We start from the raw sequence: 22745 nt of genomic DNA on the forward strand, positions 1-22745 counted from the left end.
CAGTGAATGCTGTGCAAACGCTTTTCTCCACATAGAAAAAGCAGAGTGTATTCACATAAGGGAAATTCCTATGTAGGGCCCAGGATTTAGAAGGTTTTGGACATGAGATTGAAGAGAAAGGGGAAAAAAAAACAAGAACAAAACTGCTGGTGCCTTTTCCACATTAAGAAATGAGACAAGATGTTTCATCTAAAAACAAGCAATGCAAGAAAGCAACACTATATTCCCTCTGAGACAGTCATTTAATCAGAAAGCTATACATAGGGAATCATGCACTGAGTTCTTGATGGATGCCAAGTGGCTGAATTAATCACACAAACACACACACACAACTTGCTTGAACACTATGAATCTAGAATCTGTTTGGCCCATTATTTTATCCCCCTCTGTGACCTGATCTATTTATTTATCACAGTTAGGAATATGCCACATCTGTCAGATAAATTGAAGCAGCCTGCCATTGTAACATTCGCCAGGACTTCTATTGCTAAGCAAAGCAGTCATTAAGTAAGTCATGCCTGATTTTTAAAAACTCCATTTTTTTGCCATGGTGGTTGAGTGAATCATTGCAGTCGCTCAAATGAATCCAACTTCACCCATTGAATTTGCTTTTCAGAAGTCAGGTGGGAAGGTTGCAAATGTTTTATTTTATCACATGTCACTGGATGCTGTAAACGTCTCAAATATAGGTCAGTTGCCCAGGGCCCAAATTTTGATCATCTGACATGGGGAGGCCGATATGGCTGGAAGTCTGAGGACCAAGTCATAAGTCACTTTTTCAGTGCATTGTAACTTTGAGCAGTCACCAAACAAACGGTTGTAAAACAAGGACTACCTGTATGAATGCAACAACATTCAACTATTTCCCTCTCAAACTGGTATTTGGAGTTATATTGCCATGATGTGATATCAGCTTAGACCCAGAACCAATGATAAGAAATATGACTGATTTACAGCTTGACTTGGATACCGGCTCCTCTGCAAACATAGTGGGAAATGAGAGTTATAGGTAGTCCTCACCTTACGACCACAATAGAGCCCAACATTTCCATTGCTAAGCAAGGCAGTTCTTAAGTGAGTTTTGCCCCATTTTTATGAGCTTTTTTTGCCACAGTGGTTAAGCAAATTACTATAGCTGTTAAGTGAGTCATGTGGTTGTTAAGCGAATCTGGCTTCCCCCATTGACTTTGCTTGTTGGAAGCCAGCTTGGAGCGTTACAGTCACAAATACATACCAGTTGCCAAGTACCCAAATTTTGATCACACATTAATGGGGATGCTGCAACAGTCATGAAAATGATCATAAGCAATAGTAATAGCACTTAGACTTATATACCGCTTCACAGTGCTTTACAGCCCTCTCTAAGCAATTTACAGAGTCAGACTATTGCCCACAACAATCTGGATCCTCATTTTACCCACCTTGGAAGGATGGAAGGCTGAGTCAACCTTGAGCCTGGTAAGATTTGAACTGCCAAATTTCAGGCAGCCAGTAGTCAGCAGAAGTTGCCTGCAGTACTGCACTCTAACCACGGCAACCCTAACCGTAACCACTGTAATTCTGAATGATTGCAAGTCAAGGACTACTTATGCGTCCTACAAAGGTTTGTATGACTTTATTTATTTATTTTATTTATATTTATTTTATTTGGTTTGTCAATTGCTTACAAAATAATAGGTATAAGTAAAAACATAGTTATGAATACATGGATACATATAAGAAAAATAAAAGAAACAATAGGACAGGGATAGTAGGCACGTTGGTGCGTTTATGCACGCTACCTATTGTTTCTAGAAGTTAACTACAAGTCTATTCTTGGAAATAAGGATAAAAAAGACAGTACTGGGAAAAAGAAAAAAAGAAAAGCTGCAATTAATTACCATTTGCACCACCCTGGTATTTTAAAATCCCACCAAATATGCAGAATAGTGTAGAATAGTGTGGGGTTACTGAAGGGCATTGAAGTACATTACGTGGTTATTTCTCCTCCAACAGCAGGGGGAGCTGCTGCTGTTCTTGATTCAAGTCTAAGGAGCTTTCTGTTCAATGGATAGATCCAGAGGGCTCTGTGAGACTTTCCTCATGATGCATGGGAAAAATCACTTTTCTATAAGCCCCGCCCCTTCCACACACATACACACACGTACTTCCAAACCTGATTGTATAAATAAGAGCTTGGTTAATGTTTCTGTTGTACAAGATTATACTAATATATGAGTTTTAATGCTACACAGAGACCCTGGTTGACAGTGGGTTTATGTGGATTGTGACAGCTGAAAAGGCCATATACATTCCAGGCAAGCTTTCAGCGAGCAAATGCCAGACGTGCAGAGGCTCTGGGCTCATCCGTGCATCCTGCTTGCTCGAGGGCAGACATTTTGCTGAGGAGGGAAATGCACGTCACAGATCACAGAATAACAGAGTTGGAAGGGACCTTGGAGGTCTTCTAGTCCAACCCCCTGCTCAAGCAGGAAACTCTATACCATTTCAGACAAATGGTTGTCCAATCTGTTCTTAAAAACCTCCAGTGTTGGAGCATTTACAACTTCCGGAGGCAAGTTGTTCCACTGGTTAATTGCTAGGAAATTTATCCTTAGTTCTAGGCTGGTTCTCTCCTTGATTAGTTTACATCCATTGCTTCTTGTCCTGCCTTCAGGTGATTTGGAGAATAGCTTGACTTCCCACTTCTTTGTGTTAGCTCCTCAAATATTGGAACACTGCTATCATGTCACTCCTAGTCCTTCTTTTCACTAGACTAGACATGCCCAATTCCTACAATGGTCAATGTAATGACCAAAACTGGATGCACTCCTTGTTTTCCTTTCAAACTCATTTTTAGGAACCCATCTGTAACACAAGAATGCATCAGCTGGGGATGGGGTGGGGGCAGGGCCGACCCAGAGTCAACAAAATCAATATGTCAGCCATAACCAGACAATTGAAGCTCCCAAAGTGTAAGGGCTTCACTTGTATAATTGTGGCTGCCATCTTGATTTTTTGACACCCCCATAGACATCCCTGATGCATTACACTCCTCCCCCATTCCTCAAAAGGGCCTTGTAAATGGCTGGCTAGGGAGTCCTTTCTTTGCAGAGGTGGGGAGTTGATAACTTCAAAAGGACACATCCATCAACCTGATTGTCCATTAATCCCAGGATCCAGTTTGTCTGTCTACCGACAGCTGGATAGTTTTAAGTACCTGCATCAGAAATGCCAATTTATTATTTTTAGGGATGCCCTTTCTATCAGCAGCTCTTCTGACAGTGAGCCAGGGGGGTTAAATTCTTAACTGTATGATAAGGAGTGGCAAAAATGGATTGTTGTTGCAGCTCTGTGCCTCATTTCATGCACCTTATTTTCATCCTAAGAAGAATTTTCTTGAATCCAGCAGGAGCTGCTTTCAAGACGTCTACATAAGATTACCTTTGTGAAATCCCCCCCCCCCCACCGCCCCATCATTATCCAATATATGTTTACTTGGAATTAAATTCCATGGCAATCTCTGTGCACCTTAAGATTTGATTCACGCTTAACCAGTCAGTGTGTTAGCTCAGTAAGTTAAGCAAAGTCAGTCTGCTATGTTTTGTAAATCTTTTTCCAATTTTCTTGGCTTCTATTGCTGGGGTAAATCCAGTCCTGTAGCCTATTTTAAAAACCACTATTAAATAAACCAAAACTTAAAAGCAATGTGCCAGTTAAGTTTAAATCTCAGAAAAAGTCCAGGTGAAATTTAAGGCTAAGTGCTGGTGCAGAATTGTTCTCCTTTATGCCTGTAGCACTTAGACCTTCCGCAGATCTGCCCCAGAGCCAATGCGGCAACCCCTGTTTGGACTGCTGGCAGGAAAGACCACTTTACCCATGTTGCAACCTGACAAACAGAACATGCAACCAAATCACAGACTCCCTCTTTAATTCTTCAACCCCTGCCCCAGCAGACATCCCTGCTGTTTTCGTTTCTACTACCCAATGAGCCCCTATTAGGTCATCCCATCGTAGCTGGCTGTGCGTACCTCTAAGTTTGCTTGCAGACATTTCACGACCCAATTATGTAACATCAGGACGAGGGCAGATAAGGTTTGCTGCCAGTTTTGGTAGGGATGGGTGGCATCCCTCCCAGTGATATAGTTGGGTCACAAAATGTCTGCATGCAAGCAACCAAGCTCAGAGAGCTAAAAGAATGCAAATGACCAGCTGTCTGCAAGGAATATAAATCCTTCCATTCCCCACCATCCTGTGAGAGCTGAAGAAGCTTCTTGGATGAGAAGCAAAACGTCTTCAAAGAAAAACCAAGAAAATCCAGTTGCCTCCTGAAAAAGCACCTTTGGGACAACCATGAGCTGGATGACTGAGAATCTCTACAGACTTTTAACTACACAATGTAGGATGAACACCCTTGGAATGGTGTGCGAGTAGGAATGGATTTGCAGAGAAAAAAGTGCAGACTACAGGAACTATTTGCCCTACTCAGGTGACCCCTGAGGACAGAGATAAACCTCCAGGTGGCCTCAACGACTCTCTAAAAGAATGCAAATGACCAGCTGTTTGCAAGGAATATAAATCCTTCCATGCCCCGCTATCCTGTTAGAGCTGAAGAAGCTTCTTAGATTAGAAGCGAAACGTCTTTCAAAGAAAACAACAACCAAGAAAGTCCAGTTGCCTCTTGAAAAAAAGCACCGTTGGGACAACCATGACTTGGACGACTGAGAATCTCTACAGACTTTTAACCAAGCTCAGAGACCACCAAGGACCCCGCCGCCACCTGCATTTACCCAACGCAGATCAGTCGAGAAGCTGGACGCCCAGATCTCATCAAGCTAAAACCACCAAACCCATCACCCGCCGTGGGGTAGATCATCCGGCTTCCTCCTCCCCATAGCCCATCAACCCACCCCCACGCGCCCTTGAGAGAACCTACTCCGGGAAGTTGCATGCAATCCAAGCCCCGGCTCGGCCGGACGCGGCGTGGGCGGACTTCGCCAGGAGCCCCAAGTCACAATTGGGAAGCATGAAAAAGGGCTCCACCGGACAAGCGAGGGCGCCTCTCCTCCAATCACAGCTGAAAGTGACCTCGCGACCACGCCTCCTTCTCCCTCTCTTCGCTTTCCGATTGGCCGAGTGGTTAAAAAAAAAACAACGGGGCACGAGTGTGCCTTTCCTATATACCCGATATATATATATATATAGAGAGAGAGAGATGAGGCAGAAAAGGTTGCGTGGAAATGCGGGAAGACAGAGTTAGCGGCCGTTTCTCTCACTGTTTCGGGTCTCGTTCCAATTATTATTATTTATTATTATTGTTAAGCTTCTTCATCACGTTGGTCAAGTGAAGCCCGCCCGTCCGTCGCCGATTATGGCAACCCGGCGCTAAGGTTTCCTTTTTGGCGGTCCTTCTTTCCCACGCAGCGCGCGATTGAGCCATGGCTAAAAGGAGCTCCCTGTTCATCCGAATAGTGGAAGGGAAAAATTTGCCCGCCAAAGACATGTAAGTAAAATAAACAACAACAACAGAGACGCGTGTCATCCTGGCCCCGCACCTTTTGCTTTGCACCGGTTTGCCGGCTTTCTGGCGATAACCCCTCGGTGCATTTTGCTCCCAAGACTGACTTAGATTCTTGGCAAAGCCTGCGTATAGGATCGCATTGCAGAGCAGCCCTCAGTCTTCTTCGCCCATCGTGGTGGGCTGTAGGGAGTTTCTTGCAAGCTTCAAATGGGGAGGAAGAACGGGGTGGTTCTTACGCTTGATTAACTTTGCAATATTTCCTCAGACTCGACCGGCGCTTGAGGGCGGGGTGGGAAGGGGGGAAACGCACCCCGGGAGCCTTCCTTGTTCTTCTTTTCCTGGGGCTCAAAGCTGAGAACATTTGCAACCGCCTTTAAGATCCGAAAAGTGCAGAGCGAGGTAGACTTCCCTTCCGAAAATGCAAGCTTGTCAGAGGTCCTGTGTATTCATAGCTTTGTGTGAAACTTAAGAGACATGGGCCCCATCAATTGGCATCATTTCTGAGGTGTGGATTCTGGTCTCCAAATTTAATAATAATAAAAATAATAATAGTAATAATAATGCAGCCTAATTGGAGAAATCTTCTGGAGGCTGGGGTGGTAGTGTCCCACCTGTATTCCCTCATCCAGCAAGTGTCCCTCCACATCGTTAAGATAAATTTGCTGGGGTTTTTAAATCTACAGATGTCCCCAATCTTATTTCTGCAAATTCAGACGGAAGCTTGTGGCATCGTCTTAAATTAGGTTTGGGATAGATGGTATGACGTGTTCCTCAGACACAGTACTAGCTGGTTATGGCTGTCATTTTGGAAAGGAAATGCATCTTTTGGGTCCTTGCGTTGGGATTATAGCTCAACCAGTTTGGTCTATTATGGATCCAGGGTGAAAAGGATGTTCAGAAATGGTTAGTCCAGTCAGCCGGTTAAATGTGTTGAGTGAACACAGGCAATGAAATGGCTGTCAAAGAAAGGTAAACACTTCTTTTAAAAAATTTTGGGCAAGATCTTTAAAACCAGGGATTCGTGTGTGCCAGATTTCAACCGAGCTCTTGGGTCTCTTTTTCTTACTGAAATTGGGAATTAATGAGCCTTCTTTTTAAAATGTCAGCATTATTTGATGTTAAGAGGAACAGAAACAGGAAAAAAAACCTATGGCTATCTAAAGGAAATATGGAGAATCAAAAGGGAGATATGCAGCAATTGTTATTCTTTATTATCTTCCATAGATCCCCCTGAAGGAAAATATTGGATTTAGAATGGTCTTTGCCTGGGCTTTAGGAAATAATCATGGAATTGGGAGGGTCTTCAAAGTTCAACTTTATGCAACTGCAAGAAAACCAACCAACCAACGAATCAATTAAGGGTTTGTTATTTGGATTCTTCTTAAAGACCTCCAGAAATGAATATATATATATATATTTCAGTGGTTAAGGTGGTAGAAGAAACCAGAAAACCCTGAATGTGTATGCTGCCTTAGGTACAAAGCCAACCAGGTGACCATGGTCCAGTCACTCTGAGCCTTAGGGATGAGGCAAGGGCAAATCACTTTAGGAAAAAAACCTTGCCAAGAAAATTGCAGGGAGTTATCCAATACAGGTAGTCCTTGACTTGCAACCGTTTCTTTAGTGACTGTTTAAAGTTACAATGGCACTGAAAAAAAGTGACTTATGATCATTTTTCATGCTTACAACCACTTGCAGCATTCCTGGGGTCACGTGATCAAAATTCAGTTGCTTGGCAACTGGCATGTATTTATGATGTCCCACAGTCGTGTGATCGCCTTCTGACAAGCAAAGTCAATGAGGAAGCCAGATTCACTTAACAACCGTGTTAACAACTGAACAACTGCAGTGATTTGCTTAACTGTGGCAAGAAAGGTTATAAAAAGGGCAGAATTCACTTAACCATCTTGTTTAGCAACAGAAACTTTGGGCTCAATTGCAATCCTAAGTCAAGGATTATCTATAGTTGCCGGTATTTGTAGGCATTCATTTTCCCCTTCAAAAACCCCTTGGGAAAAGTTTAAACAATGGGGAGCCAAAATGTTTAGAGGAATGGAACTGAAAGTGAGCAGAGATTTGGTTTTGGGGGGAATAGAGACTGATCAGTTTTTCTTTTCCTCTCAAAATGTCAAAAATCAATTGAAACCAAACATTGAGAAGATTCCCACAACACTGTCAAACTATTTACTAAGACTATATTACTATTATCCTTCTCATCCTTCCTATTACCTGTCTCCTCCTACTTATGACTATAACCTTGTTGCTTGTATCTTTACGATTATATTCTTCTATTTAGTTTCCTAGCATGATTTTGATTGCTTATTTAGTACCTATCACTAGGAGTTGTATCTTATGATTCTTGATGAATGCATTTTTTATGTACACTGAGAGTTTATGCACCAGAGACAAATTCCTTGTGTGTCCAATCACTCTTGGTCAGTAAAGGATTATAAATTTTGAAAATTTTCAAGATCAAGTAAATACTTCCTCCCTTCAGCGAGGCGTTAGAATGAGAAATTCACTGTACTCAGATATGTCTGTGGCCATCAATTGAAATGATTCTAAAAGGAGGGACAAGGTAAATTCTGGGAGAATCAGCTCCTAGTTTTGAGGGTGTGTTGGCATCCTGCCTTCTGCCTACACCTAGGGAAACAACAGTAAAAGCTATGTCGAATGATTCCAGCCATTTGGAATGTTTATTGGATTTTGCACATGTGAGGAGGGCACATAGCACAAGATGTGGCTTCTACAATTGACATGGAAACATCAAGATCAGGGGAACAAGAGTAGAAGAGAGCGACCACCTTCCGACCACAAAATGTCTCTGTCTATTTATGTGGAACAAAGCAAGGTCTTGGCTTTAACATAGACATGCTTTTTCCCCACATTCTTGCCCTTTCTGGCTTGATGATGCTGGACAGGACAAGAGCTTGATAGACAATAATAAATGACAAAAACACCATCAGTCAATTGCAAAAGGCTGCTTTGCCCGGAACAGCTTACATCCTGCGACAATATATCAAAGGTCCACATCTGCCTATCCCAGGTCCTTGGTTATCAACAGGTAGATAAAAATGCCAAACTCAGTCTGAACATCTGGGTTGACTATGTGATGAATCATAAAAATAGTCAGAAACCATTTTAAGTCTTTTTGCCAATATTGAAGCAAAGATTTTATAATCTGCATTTAGTAGAGAAATGGGTCTATAGTTCTTAATTTGTAAAGGGTTGGCCTCCTCTTTTGGAATAAGTGTAATATAGGTTTCTGACCATGATTTAGGTATCTTCTTCTTTAACATAACTTCATTCATAACTTCTAGCAATGGAAGATTCAACGATTCTTGTAATGTTTTATAAAATTCTGCCGGAAGTCCATCTGGACCTGGTGCCTTTCCATTATTTTGCTTCTTGAGTGCTTCAGTTAACTCCATCATCGTTATATTGCTTTCTAACATTTTTTCAGTCTCTTTAGGTATCTGAGGTAAATTAGCAGTCTGTAAGTACTGCTTAACCCTTTCCTCATCAATATTCTCTTGCATATATAATATTCCATAGAAGTCTCGAATGATTTCCTTCTTCTCTTTGCTACCGTGGCAAACTTGGCCTTGGTTATCTATTAACTGCAATATTTTCCTTGATTCTTTCTCCTTTCTCAATTTGTATGCTAACCATCTACCTGGTTTGTTTGCGTCTTCAAAGTAGTTCTGTTTAGCACCTCTAATTTTCTGTGCTAATTCTTCTTTTTCTATTTGACTCATTTTATGTTTAACTGTATCCATTTTTAGCTTGATGTCCTTTTTCTGTGGCATTTTCTATAGCACTTTTTCAAGTCTTTTATACTCACCCTCTAAGGCTTTAGAGGCTAATCTTTTCATAGGATTCCTTTTCCTTTTATAGTCTATTATCAAGCCTCTAACATATGCCTTCATTGTATCCCATACATTCTGAATTGATGTATCTTCTTTTTTGTTTTCTCTCTCTAAAAAAAAAGGCAATTCTTTCTCCATCCACTGTGTGAAGTCTTTTTCCTTTAAAATAGTATTATTTAACGTCCATCTAGATCTTCTTTTTTGTCCTTTCCATTTAATTGTCATTGGATTGTGATCTGCCCAAGTACTTGTTTCAATATTTATTTCTTGAATGTTAGATATTAATTCTGTTGACGTCCATATCATATCTATTCTGGACCATGATAAGTGTCTATTTGAATAGAAGATGTATTGTTTAGTTTTAGCATTTCTTTCTCTCCATGTATCTTTTAAGTTTATTTCATCTACCATTTTAAAAAAAGATTTAGGGAGAGTCTTTCTGTTTTGGTTTATTGTTTTCTGTGCTGTTCAGTCCAATTTATTGTCTACAATTCCATTAAAATCTCCAATCATATCTATATTAGCATAGTCCAGTTCAATTATTTTCATATGTAATTTTTTATAGAATTCTTCTTGTTTGTCATTCGGAGCATAAATTGCAATCAGGAGTGTTTTCAAATTATTGTCCATTATTTCCACCATTAGTATTCTTCCCTCATCATTGGTATAGATTAATTTTGCTGGAGTGGTCTCTTTAATATATAAAACCACTCCTCTTTTCTTACATTGGGTCAAGGAAGTAAATATTTTCCCTAATTTTGGCTGTACCAACAATTGTTCATATTGATTTTTAATATGTACTTCTTGTAGACAAATTATATCAAATTTTAATTTCTCTAATTTATGAAAAGTTTTCCTTCTTTTTACGGCTGAGTTAAGTCCATTTATATTAATTGGAATCAATTTTTTCTCTTCCATGGTTATATTTTATAGTTAGGTTTAGCAGCTCTCGTAGATCTTAGTTCACATTGTTCTTTGGCTTCTACCTTTCCACCTACTGCGCCACCTTCTTTTTCAGTCGCCATTTGGCAGTCCTCTTGAAATTCAATTAATGAGATCTCTTTTTTTGCCTCTTCCTCTTTCCTTCCAAAAAATTCTGTATAAAATAATTCCGCTTTCTCAATTGAGTCAATTCTGTGTCTCTGTTCTTGCCATGTGAACATTAAACCTTCTGGAATCAGCCATCTATAATTCACCTCTTTTTTGAGTAGCATTTTAGTCAGGAATCGGTATTCTCTTCTCATCTCTCTCACTCTTCTGGGTATTTGTTTCAAGACCACAATCTCCTTGTCTTTGTATTTCAATGTTTTCTCTTTTGCCACGTGTAATATTTACATCTTAATGGCTTTCTTTGTAAATCTGATGTGAACTTCTCTTGGTAAGCTATTTCTCATCACATATCTTGTGAAGACTTGATAAACCTCATCTATTCCATCCATCATCTTCTCAGGAGTTATTTCCAAGGCTTCAGTCAATATTTCCATCATTATCTCAGCTAGGTTTTGTCCTTTTTCTTCCTCTACGTTTTGAAATCTAAGATAGAATTCTGATCTATCCATCTCCCATCTCAACATGCCACTTTTATCTTGTTCAACCACCGTTAATCTATTATCAATATCTCCAATCTTCTTGTCTCTTTTTTTATCTTCTTCAATTTTTTGGAATCTCTCGTCATACTTCAACATCATTTGTTGGATGTTCTCCACTTTTTCATCAGATTTCCCTGTTCTTTGTTCAATGCTCTCAGTTCTTTGTTCAATGTTCTCTGTTCTTTGTTCAATGTTCTGTGTTCTTTGTTCGATGTTTTCAATTCTCTTTTCAATATTTTCTGACCTTGCTTGGATATTTTGAATTCCTTGCATAATCATCTGCAGAGTCACTTTTTCTTGTTCTTTTTCTTGCTTTGACATTGTCTGTATTAAACGTTGTCCTCCAGATGGTGGAGAGGAAGAAATAGAAGTTGAAGAGCCAGCTGTAAATTTCCTACTCATTTTAGGCAATTCAAAATCTTCAGGTTCTTCTAAACCTTAATCCAATTGTGAAATAACCAATTGTAGTTCAAAATAAAAATAGTAAAAAAAAGAAGCCCAGTAATAATAATAAAAAAGGAAAAAGAAGAGAAAAAAAGAGAGGACAAAATTTCTTCAAATTCTTGTATACCTTAATCCAATCAAAAATAAAATAAAGAAAAAGAGCTTAAAAAAAGAGAAAAAGGAAAAATTCTTCAGGTTCTTCAACACCTTAATCCAATTGAAAGGTCTCAAATAGAAAAAAATGCATTAAAATAAACCAAAAAAGTAGATAAAAGAACAAAAATACCAGGAAAGGAGAAAAAAAAGGCTTTTAAGGCTTTCCCTTTAAAATAAAAAGCAAACGTAGAGGTTGGACTTCCAAAAAAAGAGAGAACAAACAAAGGCACGCTCCAACAAAGCCAAAAACCCAAATAGTTATTACAAAAAATAAAAAAATAAAAATACAATAAAGCTGATGAGGAGGGATAGCACAACTTAGGAAAAGTAAAAAGGGCACACTGCACTTTGTTTAATTATCCAAGGCTCTTATTATAACTCTCTTCTCCAAAAACTTATCACCAGCTGTTGATAGAAACCCAGAAGAGCACCTGCAATAATACTCTCCCATGCTCTTCCCTCTATCTTATCAAATAGCAATGTCCTTGAAAAAGAGTCTCAGTTCTTTCTTTCTCAGCTTTGTCTGGTCACAGGGAAATAGAATATTTTCAAGCCTCTAGTTGGCAGTGTTACAAAGTTTCTTTGCTCTCACTTTCCCCCTCCTTTTCTGAGCAGGATATAATAAGAATTAATAAAAAAAGAAAAAGATATTTTTAAAAAATGAAATAACTAAAGGGAGCCTCTAGCCTAAAATATTATAAAATCAAAAAGAAGAAAAAAATAGATATAAACGAAAAAACCAGTCCAGTTTCAAAATACAAGATCATATATAGAAGATCCAGCAATGAGAAAAACAAAACAAAACATTACTTGGACATTCCTGTTTAAAATCGCTGCTTAATCACTTCTGTCAAAACTTTTACAGATTCTTTCTTTTCCTTAGGGTGTCCTTTCAGATCTTAGAATTTAAAAAAAAAAAAAGTTCTCACCAAACCGGCACACTCTCTCTTTCTGCTCTCTTCCGTTTCGGAGCTGTTCCAACTTCAGCAGCTTTAATGGCTGCCTCTTTGCCGCTGGCAAGAAGAGCTTCTCCTGGATCTACCAGGGATTTTGCGGTATCCCTGGGATCAACAGGATGCGCTCTTCACTTTCACCATTTTTTCGGGACGTTTTAGATCCGATAGGACCATCCAGGAGCAAAGATATCGGCAGCGATCTCAGACCTCCAAGATCGCATGCTGTATCATCGTGACGCCAGCTCCGCCCTCCTTTAAATTTAAACAGGGTATACATTAGTTTTAGATACACATATATCTAAAAGAATATTTCTTTATTGGTCAATTGTGATTGGACACACAAGAAATTTGCTTCCAGTGCATAAGCTCTCGGTATACATACAAGTAACAAAATGATAATCATAAGATACCAATAGGAGAAGGTAATAGGAAGGATGGAAAAATATAATTTATTTGGTTTTGATGGTACCTATTCATACAATTTGCTGTTCTGTTGCAGGAGGGAGAGAAATCCTAATTCAAACAGAAAAACATAATATATGAAGAAGCCATTACAATAGGTCATTTTTTTGCGATTCTTTCAATGTTGTATGATGATTCCTTTGGCTGTTCCATTTGCACCATTCTTAATATCTTAATAAATTTCAAGTACTGAACTAGTGTATTTTTAAAAATATTGTTATGATGTTATGATTTTATTTAATTTTTTATGGATATAAATCCCCAAGAGGCACTTTGAAGTTGACAGTATGCAAATCAGATAATAAATAAATTTATGTTAACAATCTTGTGGATTTTAGCCGAAATATGGGAGTAAGAAGATGAGCTGGAGCTGAATGGATTAATGCTGCAATCTCTTGGAAGGCATTTCTAACAGTTCTAAAATTGCCTTCAATTCTCGGGAAACATTTTCTGAGATATAAAACAAAAACATTTCAAAATAAAAGAAACCTATTTTCATATTTTAAAATAAAAAACAAAACATTGATACTCCTTATTCCTACAAACGTGCCGATAATTAATTTCAGTCTCATTTAGTTCAACTTCCTTTAAAAAGGGGTTTGTGGCATAGGAATCATCTTAAGTTCTTCCAAAATTAACAAATATGAACATTTAATGAAATTAACAAGTTTCACATACAGGAATGCCAAATAAGAAAAACTTAATTTGAATAAACTGCGCAGAATCATTCTAAGGTACTTTAAGTTCAGTTTTGAATTTTTGAATTTTTTAAAAATTGTTTTATTAGTACCGAAGATGGTTTGGTAATATTATAAAGCTCCTTTGAGATCAGGTCTTCCAAGTCCTATTTATATACAGTTGTCATCTAATGGAATCTCAAAAGTGGACCTACAGATAAAATGTATTATTTTTGAGGGAGTTGCTTTTATTTCATGCTGATCTTGATTACTAGTGGCCCCAAACCTACAGGACTAGGTGGCATGCAAAGTAAATAAATATACAGATACAAGCTCAGATGGTTTTCATCTGAAATTATCCTATAATGTAAACTAATCATGGAAAAATATATATTTATTTAGCATATGACATGTCATGTATGGACAAACTAGATATATTAACATTTCACCTAGATTAGTAAAACACAATAAAATACAAATGTTAAAAAAGATCTGGGTTCAAATAGCAATGTCTTCTAGTCCATCTAACCATTGAAGCCCAGCATCATTTATATTTTTTAAAAAACCGATACCAGACCAGTATATACCCTCAGCTTATAGCCAGTCATGTTGTGATTTACAGATGGATGGGAAAAATAATCAAAATTTTATCGACTTGGTTTTTCCATGTATATCTTATAGCACTTTCCCTATATATCTTGAAGACCACTGAGAAATACAGGAGATCCAGGATGGATGTAGCCTCCATCTCTGCCCCACCAGAGAGCCCCCACAATTGTGATCAATGCTAGCTAAATCCTGGTTTTGAACATCTGAAAGGGTCACGTGATTTGGTTCTTCTGTCCAATTACCTTATTAGTCACCTTAGCTAAAGAGGAAAAATTGAAGTTGGAACAAAAATTATCCAGTATAGTTGGGTCCAACAATGGCTTTTCGAAAAGGGATAGATCAAGTTCAACCTGGACCACCCCTCACTCAAAGGTGAATTTAGCAACTGTTAAGTTGTCTCTCAAGTAGGTCCCGATTAACCAGGAAGTACATGGATCTAATACTCAGGTGGTCATGCTCAAAGCCCTTAGGACTTTGTCCATTTCCTCTGGACCAGCAGGCTCTGCAGTTCTTCCCAATAACCAATCCTCTCTCAGTGTCCAGCTCAAGGAAAATCTGAACGACTTTATTCATCAGATACCTTGCACAATAGTCCTGCAGATGTTCCTCTGGGCCCTCTTACCCAATCATCTTCAACAGGGTTTCCAGCTAGTGATTTACAGATGTAATTAAGGGAAAATAATTAAGTTTCACCATGCTTGTCACCACAAAAAAAACCTTAATAAAGGCTTTTACACGGTTAGATTGGTTAGATTTGCTCATCTTCTTCCACAGATACAGCTCTTCTGCCATTTCATCTCTTAAGAATTCCTCTGAAAAATTACGGGTTTCTAGGATCTGTGAACAGGGAGACGTTGCACAGGAGTAACAGATAACAGATAATCAGAGTTGAAAGGGACCTTGTAGGTCATCTAGTCCAACCCCCTGCCCAAGCAGGAGACCCTACACCATGTCTGACAGATAGGAGTCCAATCTCTTCTTGAAAGTCTCACATTACGTATCTGATATTAGCACAATTGAGAAAGTCCAGAAATATTTCACAAGAAGAGTTCTCTACTCCTCTACTCGTTGTAGAATACCTTATGCCACCAGACTTGAAATTCTAGAACTAGAAAACCTTGAATTACGCCGTCTTCGGTCTGATTTAAGCATGGTATATAAAATCATACATTGCAATGTCCTACCTGTCAATGAATACTTCAGCTTCAACCATAACAACACAAGAGCACACAACAGATACAAACTCAAGGTTAATCGCACCAAACTTGATTGCAGGAAATACGACTTCAGCAACAGAGTGATCAATGTCTGGAATACTCTACCCGACTCTGTAGTTTCTTCCCCAAACCCCAAAAACTTTAACCTTAGACTGTCTACTATTGACCTCACCCCTTTCCTAAGAGGTCTCTAGGGGGCGTGCATAAGCGCACCAACGTGCTTACCGTCCCTGTCCTATTGTTTATTTTATTTTTCTTTTATTTTTCTTATATGTACCCATCTCATGTATTCATAACTATGTATACACTTATACTTATTATCTTGTAAACAATTGACAAATCAAATCAAATAAAAATAAATAAATAAAATAAGTGATGCTGCTCCCACAACTTCCGAGGGCAACTCCTGTTCCACTTGTTGATTGTTCTCACTGTCAGAAAGTTTCTCCTTGGATCGGAATAATCCAATCCAAGGCTGGATTATTGTCCCTCTCATTTCATGTGGCATTTAATAATACAGTTGAACTGCACAGCCCAGCCTCAAGAACCAACTATCTCTGAAACCCAACAGGATCCAACAGGGCTTGGAGCAGACCGATTAAACAGGTCCCAATTCTTTCCTGAGTATCAGTGCATCAAACAGTGGGTTTCAAAGGAAATGTAGAGAGGAACTGAATTCTGAAACCCCTTGTACCAAATAAGATACACTGTTAAACACCAGGGGTTTTCCTGCTTGAACAGAGGGTTGAAGTAGAAGACCTCCAAAGTCCCTTCCAACTCTGTTATTCTGTAAGATAGAAGCCAAATTGTATGCCCAATGTTAAGCTGAAAATTAAATCTGTTTTTCCCAACAGGTGTAGTTTATAGATGAAAAAGTTGAAGAATGTCCCTGTCAAAGGAAGCTATTGAATAATGAATAAATGTCCTTAAAGTAATGTGAACGAATGAAGAAGAGCTCTTAAAATATTAATCATGCCACTGGGAATTAAATGCATCTTAATCACATGTAGCTTACTCCAAATACGCAAAATAATTGTGGACCGTCTGTCTAGATATCTTTTCATTTGTGTCAGAATTTGGAATAATTTCAAATTTGTTAATTAAGGAAGCTTCTTAAGAATCTTTTTTTGTTGCCAAAAAAAAAAAAAAAAAGGAATTGAAAGCAGCTAAAACTCCAATTTTAGAAAATTACCAGAATTATCGTTGGGACCAAATGATATCAAATCTGATTTGTTTCCCAGTACAGAGTTACCAAGTTCTCACGTTAGCAACATGAGATTAAAAATAGAATGTCATGGCTTATTTAAACATAATATTATGTATACCAATAGACATAGTCCAGCCACCCAAAAGCACACAAGCACTCTGTAAACCTCTTCTCAGAATTTAGAAGCTCCAAAGCAACATTTGAAAGAAAGGAAGAGGAATCATGTAAAAGTTAAAGTTGAAGGAGTCCCTTTGGATCTTTATTCCGCTAGTTGTAGCTGATTTTGGGTGCTGGTGTTCATCTCATATCCTTAGAATAGAATACCAGAGTTGGAAGAGACCTTGGAGGCTTCTAGCCCAACCCTCTGCTTAGGCAGGAAACCATTTCATACAAAGGGTTGTCCAGTCTCTTCTTCAAAACTTCCAGTGTTGGAACATTTACAACTTCTGGAGGCAAGTTGTTCCACTGATTAATTGTTCTAACTGTCAGGAAATTTCTAAGTTGCTTCTCTTCTTGATTAGTTTCCACCCATTGATTCTTGTCCTGCCCTCAGGTCCTTTGGAGAATAGCTTGACTCCCTCTTCTTTGTGGTAGCCCCTGAGATATTAGAACTCTGCTACCATGTCTCCCCTAGTCCTTCTTTTCATCCAACTAGACACACCCAGTTCCAACAACTGTTCTTTATATGTTTTAGCTTCCAGTCGAGTCTAGATTCTTGATATGTACCACCATGTAAATTTAAGAAGAAGAATTTAACTAAGAAGAAAACAAATCATTGATAACCAGGCAATTCAATTTCTCCTCTAATCCAGAGAAATGTATAGTCTAGGGGTTCTGGGAGTATCATTTGATGATATTCTGGAAGTTACTCCTCCAAACCCAAATGTGCTTTTTCCAAAAGGCAGCCGGACTTTCTTTTTTCTTGAAAAAGTTTTGGTTCTGATTCAAGAAGCTTCTTCCATTCTTGGATGAGAAGCAAACCGTCTTTAAGAAAAAACAAAGTCCAGTTGCCTTTTGGAAAAAGCACATTTGGGATAACCATGACCTGGATGACTGAGAATCTCCATAGACATTTACTCCTCCAAACATATCTTCCATTGTCTGGAATACCATGAACGGCTTTTAGTTTGAAGGATTTACTTCCTGACCTACCACAGCATCCAGAAATAGCCAGATTGGCATGTTTGGAAGCATACGGTTTCATTTTTTTTTATTTAATTATTGGGGACGGGCACGGTGGCTCAATGGTTAAGACTCTGGGCTTCTCAACTGGAAAGCTGGCAGCCCAGGTTTGAGATCAGAACTCCATGCGATGGGGTGAGTTCTCGTTTCTGCCCCAGCTCCTGCCAACCTAGCAGTTAACCTATGAGTTAAATAGGTACCACTTTGGGTACTAATGGTAATAATGTTCTGTGACAATTGAATGGAGCTAGCAGAGTGTTTTAATGGCCGGATGCCCTTCTTGTTGCCAATGTGGAGTTTTGTTCAGCAGATATATTCTCAGTGTGCCCAGAGAGAGAAATATCTGCCTCTACCTAGGGTCAAATTCACAGCCTTCTGATTGTGAGCGAGAGCTCCACCTCTAGGCCACCACACCACTCCATAATCAGCAATGACTAGCAGAGTAAAGTCTGCAGGGACTCCTTTACCTGTATTATTAAATTTATATGCTACCCATCTCCCTGCCCAGAGTTCCCTAGAATGCTCTCCATAAATTCCCAATAATCTCTACTCCTTTTGTAGAAAAGAAATTAATAGGGGTTGGCCCGGTGATAGCTGTGAATATTTCATAGAAAAGATTCTTACTTGATTATCTTTTGCTGAGAAAGGAATTATTATTTTTTCAGTTGGGAATAAAAAAAATTTAAACCATTTGAATTAGAATCTGCAAACTCTTTTCCTCCTTGAATCATGAATAAAAGAGCTAGGATTACGTTGTTTAATTTATGCAAATCTAAAAGGCAATAATTTACTGATTTTCCTTTTTTTTTTTCCTGTCTGATACAATTCAATAAAAAATAGCCTTGAAGCATGATGTTTTTTTCAATTTAACAAAAAACAGAGATCTTCTAGAAATAGGTTTTGTACATGAAGTGTTAAGGGTTTTTTTTACCTTTTTCTTCTAAGGATTTAACTTTAAACAATTATTGCTTTTGGGATAAAAAGCATACACTATGCAGTAACACAGCTGAATTAATACATTTGTATATTCCATGCAAAGACAATAGGATAATTGAATCCTTATGAAAAAATCCTAGTGTTCCTGTTCCATCTCTGTAATAAAATCTTTACAGTTCAGTAGAGATACAACCAGAGACAATTTAAACAAGGTGCAGTATTTAACTTGTTCTTCAAATAAGGGTATTCATTCCAGACAAATGTGGTTTGAAATAGATAATGAGGAAAAAACTACCGTGACATAATTGTTTAAAAGTGGCTTCTATATACAAAAGAAAGAAAAGGGTATTCCCATTGGAAAAGGCGAAAAGTTGCTTGAAAGCCATAAATTAAAACTGCATATATTGGTTAAAACTGCATATATAATCTAGAAGTGTGTGTGTGTGTGTGTGTGTGTGTGTGTGTGCGTGCGTGTGTGTGTGTGTGTGTGTGTGTGTGTGAATTGAGAAAGGAATTTAACTTCGATCCTGCAATATGTACAATAAACCAAGAGGACATCATCGCTATAGGAGATTGCACACCAGAACAACTGGACACAAGGACAGTTTTTTCCCGAATGCATTCACAGATCGTAAAAGGGCCATAGTTCCCCACCGAGATAAGTTATTAGATGATCTTTTGAAACCTGAAGGGAATGGGATATTTGTTTTGCCTTTTTAAATAGTAATTTTATTAAAGATTATAATTGCAACAGTAAAAACTAATACAAACTGAAAAAGTAGAAGAATTAAAACAATATGGTAAAAGGTGCAGAAAAAGAAAAAAGGGAAAAACAGAGAAACAGGAAACAAAGAAAAAATAAACATATAATAAAATATATACATATAAAGTGACTCCTCATCTTAGAATAGAACAGAATAAGAGAGTTGGTCTTGTAGGTCTTCTAGTCCAAGCCCTGCTCAGGCAGGAAACCCTATACCATTTCAGACAAATGGTTGTCCAATCTATTCTTAAAAACTTCCAGTGTTGGAGCATTCACAACTTCTAGAGGCAAGTTGTTTCACTGGTTAATTGTTCTGTCAGGGAATATCTTCTGGGTTGCTTCTCTCCTTGATTGGCTTCCACCCATTGCTTCTTGTCCTGCCCTCAGGTACTTTGGAAGACAGCCTCTTCTTTGTGGCTACCCCTGAGATATTGGAACACCGCTGTCATGTCACCCTAATCCTTCTTTTCATTAAACTAGACATACTCAATTCCAGCAACTGTTCTTAATATGTTTTAGCCTCCAGTCCCCTAATCATCTTTGTTGCTCTTCTATGCACTTTTTCTAGAATCTCAACATCTTTTTTACATCGTGGCGACCAAAACTGGGTGCAGTATTCCTAGTGTGGCTTTAACAAAGCATTATAAAGTGGTATTAACACTTCATGTGATCTTGATTCTATCCCTCTGTTTATGCAACGTAGAACTGTGTAGGCTTTTTTGGCAGCTGCAGCACATTGCTAGCTCATATTTAAGTGATTGTCAACTAGGACTCCAAGATCTCTCTCACAGTTGCCACTACTGAGTGAGGTACCACCTATACTGTGTGTTTGGTTTTTCTTGCCTAAATGTATATCTTCAATATATATTGTTCAAAAATATCCTTTAATATGTTCAATGTCAAAATATTTTGCTTCATTCTTCAACTGTAAATCAAGTTTAATTGCAATCTTTACTTCCCTCTAGTGTCCCATTTTTAAAATTTTATCATTTTATGCTTCAAAACAAAAGCATTTTCCCATGGGAAGGATTCTTTTTCATTCATTCCAACTCTTCATTTCAAATGTATGTGGACCGTTAGTCTATTTGTTATTTTTTTTCAAATCAACGTTTTAGTCAACCTTTTGCTGTTTATTCCAAAAGAAAATAAAATGAGTTCTTAAATTTGTAGGTATAACTTATTTGACCAAGGATTGAAGGAAACTCATCTGGTGCTGTAAAACATGTCAGTTCAAAGGTTTCTAATAGCAGAAAAGCAGTTAACAAGCCACTTCTGAACATGATTAGAAAAGGAAGATCCTGACCATGGATAGAGCAAGATGGCTATTCCCTCATCTCTCAGAATGCTAAACCTGCTGGAGACTCCTGTCTTGAAATCTCCTCATGAGGAGCAATTGTCTGGAGCACTTGTAGGCAATCTCATCCTCTCCTTGTCCAGAGGGGAATTATAAAAGAGCTGTACTTCTTTTTTTGAAACATGCATGCTTTGTTTTCTATCAGACGACTCAAACCAGCTACAGGTAGTTGTAGGAGATGACCAGGCTGAGCCTGAGGGAGGGGTCAAACGCATCATCAGTCATGAGTCCCTTTGCACCAACAAGAGATCAAAGGCCAAGCCCGCCTTGAATTCCTTCTATTCTTATCTCCCGTTAATTTCCCTTGGCCATTAGTAGTTCAGATTCTTCTAGAGAACTTAAACTTGCAATAAATCTTTATACCCATTTTGAACTATCTGGATCTCTAATTTTCCTAGCACTTGACAGTAGTCCCTGTTTAATAACTGCTTCATACAACGACTAGTTGCAAATACGATAATAATGAAAAAGAAACTTTGCAATTAATCATCACATGATCTTCACAAGTCTGTAAAGCAAAGGAGAACTGTGCTAAGATCATAAGAACAGTTGTGATTCCACTTAGTGACTGCTTCATTTAGTGACTAAGTGGTTGGTCCCAATTGTGGCTGCTAATTGAAGACTATCTGTATTCTGTATTTGAAACAGCATTTTGAACATCCTATACATGTGGATGTATGTAAACCTATAAACAGGCTTCTCTCTCTTTATGCTAGGCTGACATTTCCACCTAAACCAGGCATTAAGCAAATTTGCATAAAGTTGAAATACTGAACCAATAGAAAAAGGGGAATTGTGGAGTATAGTGTCAGGTTTTGTAACCCATATGCATTGACAAATAAGCTTATAAATTTTAGACTCTTATTCTTCAGCACTGAATTATTCAAACAGTGAAAGCATTTCCATCCCCATTTTTTTCCCCACCTGAATTTCTAATGTGCATATTTATCACGGAACAGAAAGCAGTAAAACCTATTACAAACACTATGAATCTTATTAGCATTCCTTGTTAAGATGCACACAGTATATTTGCTCAGGCTGAAAGCTTTTTTCACCAGATTTGGCATAATACAGGTAAATATACAATACAGGCAGCCCTCAACATATGACCACAACTGGGCCCAAAATTTCTGTGGCTAAGCAACACAGTTGCCAAGTTTATTTTGCCCCATTTTGCCACCTTTCTTGCCACAGTTGTTAAGCAAATCACATGGTTGTTAAGCAAATCTGCCTTCCCCCATTGGCTCTGCTTGTCAAAAGCCGGCTGGGCAGGTGGCAAATTATGATCATCTAATGACACTGCATGCATACACGCTGGTTGCCAAGTGCTTGGATTTTGGTCACACGACCATGGGGATGTTTCAACAGTTAAGTGTGAAGACTGCTTTTAAGTCACTTTTTTTTCAGTGATTTGTAACTTTGAAAAGGCGATAAGTGGATGATTGTAAGTCAAGGACTGCCTATAAGGAGAATTAAGTTCAGGTTCACCAATAAAATGCTTGTGAAATCAACTTGAGAACTTCTGCATCAGAAAGCTGAGTCCCACTGAATGGTGGTTTTGCAGTTTGCCAAGCAGAAATTCTGTGATGTGGACTGTCCACAAGGATGTTTTTTCAGGAAGCAAGTGGACTTTCTTCTTCTTTTTTTTCTTTGAAGACGTTTGTTTTCCCATCCAAGAAGCTTCTTCAGCTCTGACAGGATAATGGGGGAATGGAAGGATTTATATTCCTTGCTGGTCATTTGCATCCTTTTACAGGGTCGTTGAAGCACTTGGGCTTTATCTGTGTCCTCAGGGTCACGTTGAGTAGTGCTCCTGGCTTCTGT

At 38.5% G+C, this 22745-nt stretch overlaps 1 protein-coding gene across 5 annotated transcripts in view; it reads left to right on the plus strand.

Annotated features, from left to right (window-relative positions):
• The window catches only part of LOC113441612 (ras GTPase-activating protein 4), a 112432-nt gene that overhangs the window by 31005 nt on the left and 58682 nt on the right, over nucleotides 1-22745 (plus strand). The window contains exons 1-2 of one of the 5 annotated variants that reach the window (XM_087926656.1): nucleotides 5195-5263; nucleotides 5303-5482. The exons of 2 other annotated variants lie outside the window; for them this stretch is intronic. In XM_087926656.1, coding sequence (XP_087782782.1) covers nucleotides 5418-5482 — 65 coding nt within the window. In that variant the 5' untranslated portion in view covers nucleotides 5195-5263; nucleotides 5303-5417. Of the gene's footprint in view, nucleotides 1-5182; nucleotides 5483-22745 lie in introns of those variants that run through there. 2 more of the 5 variants (XM_026708708.2, XM_087926671.1) reach the window with 2 other exon arrangements.

The sequence above is a fragment of the Pseudonaja textilis genome, chromosome 1, assembly GCF_049901715.1.
Source record: "Pseudonaja textilis isolate UNSWEBS1 chromosome 1, rPseTex1.2, whole genome shotgun sequence".
Classification (NCBI taxonomy): Eukaryota; Metazoa; Chordata; class Lepidosauria; order Squamata; family Elapidae; genus Pseudonaja; species Pseudonaja textilis.